The sequence below is a fragment of the Temnothorax nylanderi genome, unplaced genomic scaffold, assembly GCF_030848795.1.
Source record: "Temnothorax nylanderi isolate EJ_2023f unplaced genomic scaffold, tnyl_v1.0 TNYL_tig0494_pilon, whole genome shotgun sequence".
Classification (NCBI taxonomy): domain Eukaryota; kingdom Metazoa; phylum Arthropoda; class Insecta; order Hymenoptera; family Formicidae; genus Temnothorax; species Temnothorax nylanderi.
This window is the reverse complement of record NW_027249556.1, coordinates 32,664-45,715: the sequence shown is the minus strand read 5'-3', so window position 1 is coordinate 45,715 and position 13,052 is coordinate 32,664. Positions and strand designations below refer to the sequence as shown.

The following is a 13,052-nucleotide window of genomic DNA, read 5'->3' as shown; positions in this document are numbered from 1 at the left end:
TTTGTAACAAGTCTAATTGAGTTTAATAGAATTTATAAATTAATTTGAGCTCAGAATTATCAAATAATTTTTCTTGAGATGCTTTAGCATGATATCTTAAGACCTTCGATTCCATATGATTTCCTCAATAGATAAACAAATGAATAGAAAACAAGACGCGATGCGCACAAATGTTCAATGTAACTAAATGTCTGTGTGTGTGTGTGTGTGTGTGTGTGTGTGTGTGTGTGTGTGTGTGTGTGTGTGTGTGTGTGTGTGTGTGTGTGTGTACATCCATGTACTGGATCCATGTACATATGTCTGGATGTATTATAACTTAAAAAAAAAAAAAAAACACAAATACTCGATTCTATACTTGGCAGTATTGTGAACAATCGCCCGACAGGCGTTTAATTGTTTCTCCTTATTATACTTGTTCTGCTTTTTCCGTCACAATGCGGTTCTTAAATCTCGAAAAAGACATCTCAACAAGACGAGAATGACGTAGACGGTGAACGTCCTTGGCAGTGATCGTAGAATTGCGTGTTCGTTTTTTATGTCTTTTCTTATGCATTATTTCGATCTTTTTTGATTCGAAATGTTAAATATTATCTCATGTAACTGTGGCTTTTAACAATCTTTTTTTGCAACTAAACAGCATGTATTATTACAAGCGTTGCTAACTTTAAAAAAAGTAAAGCAGTAAGATTAGGTACACGCGTTATCATGTAAAATACGCCGTAATTTTGACTTCCTGGATTCTTGGATCGTAAACTTTTTGAATTAATAGACCATTGATTTTAAAACAATTTCATGAAGTTCCAGAATCATTAGTTTTTCAAATTTTTAGATTCTTGAAATTTCAATCAATTTAATAATTTTGTTAACATCAAATTTTACGAAATTCTTGAAATATCAGTTCCTTCAGTTCATAGGTTCTTGCATTGACTGAATTCTTATATAATATTGAACATTATTTTTTACAATTTTATTTTTAAATGGTATATAAATAAGAAATAATTACTTACTTAATAATCAATTTAATCAATTAAAATTCTATTTAAATTTTAATTTATGTAATGTTGAAATATAAATAGAATCAATTTAAGTTTTATTTCAATTTATTTCCAATTTCCTCCTAAAATATCTCTGTTAGTATTTAACACACATCATTGCAATACTCTATCACAAGTTTTATATATATAATAATATATATATTATATATATTGTATATATATATACACACATATATATATATATATATATATATATATATATATATATATTACATTTATACTTATATATTACATGAATATATGATGCTTGCTTTTTCCGATTCAACTAGCGAGACATTTACTGGAGAATAAAATTACGTATAAATGGTTAGCATATATAATAAATCTCTTTATTTCAGATTTAAAAGATAAAAATGGAAAGAATTAAAAAAATCCAGTGATTGTAACTCAAAAGATTTCATCATCTAAAGAAATTATTGAGAATCTGAGAATCTTGTCTTGAAATCCAACAATTTAAAAATTCAACTATTTCGTGAATTAAAAAATGTAGAGTCTAAAAATTCAAAGATTTAAGAATCCAAGAATTCTTCGTCATCATCCTTTAGTTTTAACGATTAGAGGCTAAATGTTTTCTTGTGTTAGCATATTCTGTTATTGAATTCTGAGAACTATAAAAGGATCTTTCCCATAAACTTTTACTTTAACTCTCATCAATCTTCTTCTTCATAATTACTTTTTAAAATGTTCTATTAACTATATCCATCCTTAATAATCCACTTTCGCAGTCTCTCTATTTTTTCTTGGTTTTTCTACCCCCCCTCTCTTTTTTTTCTCTCTGTTACTCTTTTCCATTTTACTTTTATTTTTATCATTCTAATAATAACACGGCAAACTCGTGTAATTTCGCTTACGTTCTTTTTTATAGCAAGTTCGTTTTTCATTTCATTAAAAGATTAAAACGGACGGTTAAATTTCAAGTATCTCTTTTTTATTTTTTTTTGTTTCTGCTTGTTGGTGAGCCGATGTCCGCTGCTGAAGGCACAAGGCTTTGCACTAGAACTCGGTCACCTATCCTAGCTGACTCATCTACGATCTATTACCGAACTATGTTCTGGGAATTTGTTTAAACCTCGAGCGGGAGCATGTAACACGCTGTATTAATTAACATCTCATTATCTTGATATTTTTTATAAAAGTAATTTAAACAAATATTTTAAATATTTATATGTATCATGACTAAAAATATTCAAAATTAAAGAAACTTATTTTTAAGAGCATTATACAAATTTGATAATGTTTTAATGATGATAATAAATAAATAAGAGCACTTTTGATATGAACAATTAATTATCTTAAAAATGCAATCGCTCGAGAATTAATTCAATTCAACAAGTTTCATCGCTTTCGTTCTACACATTACTGCTTTTCTAAATCATCGATCGATCGTCACGTCATTTCCCCTCGTTCAATCTCGATATTTCTGTCAATTTGGAACGAAAGGTGATCGATTCGTCTTAAGCATATCATGCATCTCATTCGTTATTCCTTAACTATCTTATAAAATTTAATCTTCGGTTAAACCATCATTTAACGGATGGAGGAAGCCGACTTTAAATTGCTGTTTTGCTCGATCGAAAATCGTGGCACAAATAATAGGTAACAATGTTCGAGCAATTTCAAAATTTCAAAATTTTTGAGACTTCTATTCCCAGATTATTTATTTCTTTTGAAAATCATTATCTTTGCAATTAAATTTTTTAAAAGTAATAATACGTAGAATAGATAATAATTGCAAATTTATAACAGTTGCAATATATAGTGAATTTATTACAATATTATTCGCTGTACAATTTTCGATTCGGTAAACGAATTCAAAGTTGGTTTACTCTATTAACTTAAAATATATATTTTTATTCTTAATAAAAAAAATATGTATTTTTCCATATTTCTGTTTGAAAACAGTTCAATCGGAGAGTTCTATTCCAGTTGCTCCAAAAAAGACATCAGTTATATTTATTACGAATATTATTATATTTCCTCGCACACCTTTGCAGGACGTCCCGTACATTTCTTTTCTATTCATTATTAAAAACGCACATTTTTTTTTGTAAAAATTTCTACTATTACGAGGTATATATATATATATATATATATATATATATATAAACCGAAGAGACACAATTAGCTTACAATGTGAATGTTCTATTTTGCTTCCTGTATTATTATTTATGAGCATCATATTTCTATATTCCGTAAGAAAATAATACATTTGAAAAAATTCCTGTTTCATGACATTTAAATAACATGTTATATATACACAGTATAGATCTTAAAAAAAAATATATATATATATATATATATGTCTCTCGCGAAAATAATATCATCCCTTTAGCCCTTTCTCCTGTTTAGGGACGCCCTGTACATTTTTATGTGGTTTGTATTAATAAAAATATTAATACACAGTTTCAAGACACGCCATCCTGCTGCGGTGTAGATCCTTTCCAATCTTTTTTCCATCGTTCTCATTTTCGCTCTAGTCTCTCCTTCTCTCTCCCTCTCCCTTCTTTTTTCTTTTTCACACGCGCGCGCGCGCGCGCGCCCACACACACACACACACACATCTGTTTCCTACACTCTCTTTCCCTCTTTCTGGTATAAACAATGTACATGCTAGCAAGATATATTATGCTGTATGTGTATGAGTGATATAGATTCTATGCTATTGTTATACATATCTATTTTCTTTTTCGCGCTCCATTCATGCGACGCTGCTCAATAGTGAATATCGCACGGGTCTCGTTCCGCTTCGCTCTTTTTACGGCCAAGATTTGGGAAAATGCTGTATTAATGGCGACTACAGATTTTAATCCTCGAACTTGTTAATCCTCGGCCAGCAGCATCGCCGATTGCGTAAATCATCCTTCGTTACGATTCCCTTAGTCTCATCCTGCCGATATAATTTTCTACCCTCTCCCTCCCTTATAGTAACCACACTTGCTGCTATTCATTTTCTCAAGAATGACTAATGTGACAATACACACTCGTCAAATATATCAATATACCTTATCGTATAATACATTACATTTACATATCGATTGTGTGTAAGGATGTATCCAGGTAGAGGATATAGCGATAAAATGTAAATTGCAGGTAGCTTTCTTTATATATCTTCAATCTCTGTTCTCTATGTATCACAGCCTGGGCCGCGCCACTGCCTATCTCTCACAATGATATATTCGTTCTTATTCTTATTCCTTTCCTTGCTCCTTCCTTTGAAACGTGCGTGTCTCTGCGCGTATTTTCAATGTGCGAGGCCTTTCCTATTCCTCGTTTCCAAATCGGCCCCACGCGATTCGCATAGGTTAGGTCTAATCGCGACATAATATTTACGATTTTGTGAACAAAAGAAAGTATTGGTACGGATGAACGACTATTTCAATTTAAATAGTCTTGAATAGACGAGTATTACAAAAATTACTTCGAACAAAAATATATGGAACTATGAAGATCGATAATTCCATGAATCGTATAGATACGTCGTGTATATCTTATGCCATAGATCTTTGGTAGCATAGAGCTTCAATTCTTTAAATCTTATTGTGTGTCTATGGTACTATACAGATCTTTCTCGCATCAAACTCTCTCTTATCACAAGTATTAAATCATATGTATTTTCATCAGCACATTGTTCTCAGATGTATTTTATCATTTATTATTTCCACAAATTCTCAACTTTCTTTTTTCACAGTATTATATACATAAATCTAAATCTATAAAGACTTTCTATAACAACTTTCTGTGCGTCACACATAAGTTACATGCGAATAGCGTGGGGCCGGTCTGTCTCACGCTTGTCTAACAAGCCATATAAAGATCGATCAATCTAGGGTGACACCTAGAGATGGTCGATCGAGAGAAAGAACAAATGATCAAAATGAATCTAAAAACAGCACTGATACAATATGTTGACTTGCTATGTTGAGGCAGTGGCATAATGGTGCACTAGTATAAGAATTACGCAGGCCGTTTTCCACGTCCGTGCGTCCATCGACGCCGTTGTTGCTGTTGCTGCTACCGCGACGTCAGATGATTTCTTCAGCCGACCGGCGCAATCGCCGTTGATCGGCGACTGAGAAACTAGGGCACCACGTCCCAGATTTCGGCGAGGAAAAGTGGCAGCTTCTTGTTCTTAAATTTCAGGTTCAAGCACATTTCACTGTTTTGATTTCCAAGGGTTCTGAGTTCGGTTAAAACTGATAGAAGTTTAGCGAAGATCGTACAGGATTTCGGTCGACGACGATTATCTACATATGCTTTCAATGTCTTCAAATAGATCTCCTGAAGCTTCTCCACTTTTCTGCTTTCCAACAAATTGGGTCTCTCTGCAAAGTAATAATTATTAGATTTAAATAAAAATATCCAAATGATAAAAACGGAAATTGATATTAATAATTAATAAAATTGTATCTGGTTCCTTATCCAAATCAAAATTTATCTATTTAGATTATTCATTATATTCATTATTTGTTATTATTTTTATTTCTCCAGGCGACTATAAAAATTATAGAAAAGGGAATTTAACTTGACACACATATTATCACGTGACGTTTAAAAAATTTTAGCCATCGCTCTTTATTAAAAGTTATTAACAAATTCGTTAAATGTAAAGTAAAAATGCGTAGAATTTCTCAATTTGGAATTAGAATTAAGTTAAGCTAGAAAATGTTGAATTCATTGAGAAACTACAGATATACATATTTAAAATTATAAATGTTTTAAAACGATATAAAAGAACTGTTCAAAACCTGTTTTTAAGGAGGTTCGTCTACTACTCTGGAGTCAAAAATGCGATTGAATAATAATGTCATTACAGCGATTCCGAATTATATGCAATATTAGTATAATGAATTGTGGATGCTATTTATGTGCTATATTCTTCGTAAATTATTAGTGTATAGAATATTAACAAATATATGAGGAAGTATGAGAGCGTCAACGACTCGGGAATCGTTGTCAGGTACTTATTATCCAATATTATATAGTAAAAGAAAAATCACAAATCATACTAGTCATATCATACTATAATATAAAACCCGACTGTTTGTCTGTCTGTCTGTCTGTCTGTCTGTCCGTCTGTCCGCGAACTACTCATTCGTTAGTGGACCGAATTTTTAACAAGTATATGAAATAGGGGTAGAATTTCCCGGGAAGTGCCATGATGTGTATAGTTTTTTGTTACCGGCTTTCTGGAAACCGGTTTTTCTAATTTTTCTAATTTTTCGGGAAATAATTGACTGAATCTCAAAGAATTGTATATGAAGTAGGGGTAGAATTTTCCGGGGAGTGCTATAAAGTGTATAATTTTTCGTTACCGATCTTTTTGGAAGCCGGTTACGAAATTTTTCCAATTTTTCGGGAATTACTTGACCGAATCTTAAAGAATTGTATATGAAGTAAGGGTAGAAAGAACTAAAGAATGTAATAGAATTAGAAAAATTGCTAATAATAAAGGGGTTTCCGATTTTTGTTAAAAAAAATGTACGTGATTGTTCTAATTTCCGCAAATTTTGAGATATCAAGCTGAATTATTTAAATAATTTTTAATTTTATTTTTACTTTTTCGTTACCGATTTTTTGGAAACCGGTTTCAAAAAAATCGGTTATGAAAACTACTCATTCGTTAGTGGATCGAATTTCAAAGTATGGTATATGAAGTAGGGGTAAAATTTTCCGGCGAGTGCCATAAAGTGTATAATTTTTCGTTACCGATCTTTTTGGAAACCGGTATCAGAAATTTTTCCAATTTTTCGGGAAATAATTGACCAAATCTCAAATAATTATATATGAAACAGTGGTAGAATTTTCCGGGGAGTGCTATAAAATGTATAATTTTTCGTTACCGATCTTTTTGGAAGCCGGTACCGAAATTTTTCCAATTTTTTGGGAATTAATTGACCGAATCTCAAAGAATTGTATATGAAGTAGGGGTAGAATTTTCCGGGGATTGCCATGATGTGTATAATTTTTCGTTACCGATCTTTTTGGAAACCGATTCAGAAATTTTTCAAATTTTTCGGGAAATAATTGACCGAATTTTAAAGAATTATATATATGAAATAGGGGTAGAAAGAACTAAAGAATGTAATAGAACCGGTTACGAAATTTTTCCAATTTCTCGGAAAATAACAATTAGTTCGCGGTCAGACAGACATACAGACGTTAGGTACTTATATATATAGATAGAGGTAGAAAGAACTAAAGAATGTAATAGAATTAGAGAAATTGCTAATAGTAAAGGGGTTTCCGATTTCTGTTGAAAAAAAGGTACGTGATTGTTCCAATTTCCGCAAACTTTGAGATATCAAGCTGAATTTTTTTATGGATAATTTTTCGTTACCGATTTTTTGGAAACCGGTTTGGAAATTATTCAAATTTCGAGAAATAATAAGTATTAATTGACCAATTTTCTTGAAACCAGTGCTAAAATTTTTTTAATTTTTGGAGGATAAGTTTGATTTTTCATTAATGGATAATTTTTTATTAATGGATCGATTTTCTTGAAACCGGTGCCAAAATTTTTCTAATTTTTTGTTGATGATTTTGATGAAACGGGTACCAAAAGATTACTTATTTTATGGGGATGGCTACTATGGGGATAAAAATTGGGGGTTTTATGGGGTTCTATTGGTGTTCCTAATTAATGGGTGAATTTGGGGGGAGAGGAATAGATTTTGAGCCCGCGCTTCGCGCGGGCTCAAAATCTAGTAATTTATAAAAACCTATAACAATTGTCAGAGAATACTAAAGACTTAAAATGATTAATACATTGATGATTGCGTGTCATGGATTCATGATTAGTGGTTAAACACTGTTTGTGAGGTTGGGTTCGCATCAGCTGTTGCGTTGCCAATGGCAACGTCTGTCATTACTAATCCACGAGATAAAAGTAAACTTTGTGACAATAAAGTTTTAAATCCACATGGTAAAATCCTATTTTTAAAGTTTTTATGCAATACTTGTTTTATCTGTCAAATGCTAGTTTTTCAAAGTCCTAAATTGGCTAAGTGTGTACTAAATCAGTGATTATTTACCTCAGAGCGACCGTTTCTCATGAGGCGATAGGCTCAAAGTGGTCAACTTCTAAATAATATTACAAAAAACTATACGGTCAATATTGCTCAACTTTTGGGATTATTTGTGTAAAGCGTTTATGTAAATCATATAAAAAACTTAAGACTCTAAGTTGACTTTCGACTAATAGGCGAACCTCCTTAATATCTGCAATGATTTTATTACTTATCTAATATCACGAACAATGACAATGATAAATGTTATACATTATTTTACTCGTAGGTGCGTATCGAAAGTGTGTACGAATAGAAAATCTTCTATTGTAATATAAAGAAACTAACAGGCAGCAGATTTGCGAAACGGATTTTTGAGCTATTAAAAAAATTTTTATAAAGGGTTTCCTAAAAATTGCTGTTGTAAATGTAATGTTACGTGTAAAAACGGATCTTTCTTCTCTAAGGCACGATATTTGTAATTAAACTATGAAGACTATTAAAAATGAAATTTATATCACTGATTTTTTATACGATCGTTACACGAGTGTCACTCAACAATACACACACATTTAGAACCTTTGACTTAAAAATGTAAATAAATTCTAGTTATTGTGACTGATTACAAAATCATCCACAATTCTTTTGTTGAGACACACTTTTGTATGGTGAGATTGTATTGATACTTATCAAATAACCGAAAAAATTCATGCGGTCTTTTACATTAAAAATAAAACTCTTGAAGAAATTTATGCAATGAACCATCGTACCATCAACTGATGTACATTGATCAAAGCTAATACCTATGTATCTTGTAATGCAAGTTGAAATCTGTGTCAACTATTACAATATAAAACAATTTATAGAAGAGCTATCTAAATTAAGAACAGCATTTTTTGATTCCCCGATATTATTTGACGCAAAACGCTACTGTGTGTTTTTTAATACATACCAGAAAAGATGACAATAGCTGTGAGCAAAGCATATTCAGCATTATTGACCCTCATAGCGTACATTTGCCGGCAGAATCGTAAAAGGTCTTCGATGGTATCTCCCATTCCAGCGACGCTATAACTGTCACGCGTGTATGATTGATTGTTAGCAAAAATGATGCTATCGCTTTGCACGTCGTACTTTCTTGCCATCCGTAGCATCATCACCTCACTGGAGCACGCCTTTAGCAGAGTGATTTGATCTTCACGTAACAGTTCGTTAAAGCCGGGTAATCTCTTCGAAAACTCGACGATCAACTGAACAGTCAGAATCGTGATTTCGGTGATGTGTCTGAAACTATAATCACTCGGAGACTCGCCTTCCATTGGTTGATTCTGAAAGACAAGAGGCAGTTATATAAAAAATATTAAAATTTATTGAAAAATAATATATGGATAATCTCCAAATCGTAAAAACAATGACCTGTTTCCTGTTTTTTCGAATTGTAATAATTTCAGTTTTAATAATATTTTTACATAAAAAAAAACAGATATTTTTAAGCATACTTTATTCCTCTATGTTACATTAAAAAGTTGAAAACTGTAGATGTAAAATAATTATAATTCAGAATAAAAATTTGTAATATAAGTAAAATTAAGTACAAAACATAACATATATACCGTAATCCTTTTTAGATCCTCTTCGCTCGGTTGTTCAAATTCGCATTGAAAAGACACGAGCCTATTTATTAGTTCTTCTTGTTCAGGACTAATGGGCTTAACACAAGTGTAAGGATTGATAGGGGTAAGAATGCCGCTACTTCCGGACACGGACAACGATTCGGCTTCCGCTGGTTCGATTTTGACGCCCATTTGTTCGCCCATTCCAGCGCTGCCTGGTGAACCATTCATTGTCGTGCTGTTCGGTTTATCCTTCTCCTGCAGAGCACATTGCATAAAAACAAACATATAAGTTATATGTACATAAAAGTTCTAATAGAAAAGTTCCAAGTAAGTTAAAAAAACCGAATATATAAATATCTCCATACAAAGTAATTTAAATTTCCAGAATCGAAGTGTTTATTTCCACAAATTTCCTTAAATCTTTTTAAGAAATAGAAATTGTATACGTTTATGTATCACAATGTACATTATAAAGATATTATTTAAATGATAATGCTACAGTACAAATACAAAAAAAATGAAAACTTTTGTAATTATTTATATATTTGTTTTGTATATTTATATTATATTTATTTCAAATTACTTTAAACACGTGTGTGCATACGCGCGCGCGCGCACATACACACTACTTGTTTTATTAATAAGAGTATGAAATGTGGAGCTCGCATGAGCATTTTTATTGTCACCGCCAACATTAGCTTTACCTAATTGTAAGATACACCGCGTGGAGGTTGCTGAATTTGTATCTCTTCTGTCTTGTGAGGTCTAATCCGTCTCATTAGGGCTGCGGTCCACTTGACGCTACAAATGCTTTGAAGCGTTCTTCTTCTCCTTCTTTCTTCATTGAAAGAAAGGAGAAGAGGAATGCTTCGAAGCATTTGTAGCATCAAGTGGACCGCAGCCTAGGTCATATGTCAGTATGTCTGTTATATCAAAAGTAATTAGTAATGTAATCAGTTTTCTAATGCAATAGTTTATATTTATTATTATTTATGTTTTATAATAGTATATTATTTTATATTTTACCTTTTTTATTTTCGTTTATTTTTTTGGTATCTTGTGCAAACCTAATACTGGCGGTGACAGTAAAAACGCGCGCGCGTACGTGCTATATATATATATATATATATATATATATATGGGGCATTCCACGCCAAGTGTCCCAACTGAGAAAATCAGCCGTTTTCGACGGGCTGTTTTAAACGCTTGTTTCTAAAGTTCCACGTCGGATAAATACACAACTTAGTAGTGGTTTTTATTCGTCTTTTTATGCGCTTTCCGATGGTAAAAAGTATTTTTTATTTTATTTAAATTTTCATCATGATTTTTTAGTTTAAAAAATAAAAATTGATTTTTCTCGAACTTCGGTATTTTTAATTTTTTTTTAAGTAGGCTCAAATGAAAGCTCGTCTTTTTTCCTATAAAATTCCATTGTTTAAATTATGGGACGGTTAGTTCTACAGTCTGAAAACTGCAAAATAATGCGCGCGCTAGGGAGCTCCCGCGCGCGCGGCGCGGTGCTGCGGCACGATGTTACGCGTTAGCACTCGCAGGTTTATACCGCATAATGTTATAAAAAAATATAAAAAATAATTTAATTAAGGTGATTCAAGCATTTAGGTCAAATGTAGATAGCCCGTAAAATATGATATTAAATGAAAGGTTAACGTTCCTAGAGTGTGTCTGAAAAATTTCAAATTTTTTTACCGCTTGGTTCCGGAGATATATGTCCGTAAACTTTGCCAATTTTACATGGTGATAATAGGGAAAGGAGGATCAGATCGCACATTTATGGAATACGTTCATACTTCTCGAGTAGATGAACGACTAAAAAACTGTTTAATCGATGCAATAAACATTTCTAAAGATACTGACGCGACACCAAATTGATTGACCGTACCGTATATAAATAAAGCGGAACTTTCGACAAACTTTCGGCAACTTTCGACGTTTCGACACGACACGAGAGTCATGGCAGCCGTCTTGAGTGGCTGCTTGGCAACGTCGCACGCGTCAGCTGACGCACAAGACGCGTGTCCTACCATTCTCCTACCGTTGAATGGAGGTTATAAGGATAACATATCTTTTTCGGCAGTTGTATGAATATATTCACTATCGCGGAATTGTAGAAATTGTGACGTATATTTTTTCTATTTTAGTATATTTTATTCTTTACCGGCGTGATCATATTTATGGTTATATCACCAACTCTAGTCAAATTTGTGACTTTGCTCTGATATTTTCAGTTTATAGCAACGATTAAATGAGAAAAAACCTTAAGGAATAATTAATTTTAATGTATGCTGATTTTTACATACTAAATCATTCATATTTGTCACTAGTAACAATAGTTGTTTTTGTGACTTCAAATTACTGCATGAACCACCTTAATTGCTATAATTAAAATATATTAAAATGTATGTGATAAAAAAGTAGTACAAACACAATAAAAAACAGAAACAATAATAAAACTACAGAACTGTTTACTCGATAATGTTTTTGGTGAAAACAAAACATCGATAACATTATGCGGTATAAACCTACGAGTGCCAACGCGTTACATCGTGCCGCAGCACCGCGCCGCGCGCGCGGGAGCTCCCGACCGCGCGCATTATTTTGCAGTTTTCAGACTGTAGAACTAACCGTCCCATAATTTAAACAATGGAATTTTATAGGAAAAAAGACGAGCTTTCATTTGAGCCTACTTAAAAAAAAATTAAAAATACCGAAGTTCGAGAAAAATCAATTTTTATTTTTTAAACTAAAAAATCATGATGAAAATTTAAATAAAATAAAAAATACTTTTTACCATCGGAAAGCGCATAAAAAGACGAATAAAAACCACTACTAAGTTGTGTATTTATCCGACGTGGAACTTTAGAAACAAGCGTTTAAAACAGCCCGTCGAAAACGGCTGATTTTCTCAGTTGGGACACTTGGCGTGTGTGGAATGCCCCATATATATATATATATATATATATATATATATATACAGCCAGTTAGCCGTATTGTAAGCAGTTGAAGGCAATAATATCGTAAGCTCGCATTTGGTCCTTTGACCTTTGGTGACCTTGGGTCATAGCTCATTGAATTCGTAATGAGAAGAACTACAAACGTAGGTGTTTAAAAAATTATGTTGCCATTTTAAAAAATAAAGTTGACTTTTATTTGACCTTGACGCCTCCACCCAAGATCAATTTTTTTATTATCAAAATTTGTCCGCCTCGAAACAATACAATCTAAAAAAACCGGACCTCAATATTTTATTTAGTTATCAAGATATTCGATCTGTTACGTTTGTTTAAAAATATTCTTATAGCTGATGTTAAAATATTTAAAAAATTAAATAATTTTTTTCATAAAAAATATTACCTTGA

General features: G+C 32.1%; 1 protein-coding gene across 1 annotated transcript in view; it reads right to left on the bottom strand.

Moving 5' to 3' along the window:
- Positions 1 to 1,780: 1,780 nt before the first annotated feature.
- The window catches only part of Ecr (ecdysone receptor), a 43,929-nt gene continuing 32,657 nt past the window's right edge, over positions 1,781 to 13,052 (bottom strand). Inside the window, exons 3-5 of the mRNA XM_071722529.1 lie at positions 9,673 to 9,930; positions 9,012 to 9,387; positions 1,781 to 5,377 (exon numbers count right to left, since the gene is read on the bottom strand). Of these exons, the coding sequence (XP_071578630.1) occupies positions 5,133 to 5,377; positions 9,012 to 9,387; positions 9,673 to 9,930 (879 nt within the window). The 3' untranslated portion in view covers positions 1,781 to 5,132. The remainder of the gene's footprint in view (positions 5,378 to 9,011; positions 9,388 to 9,672; positions 9,931 to 13,052) is intronic.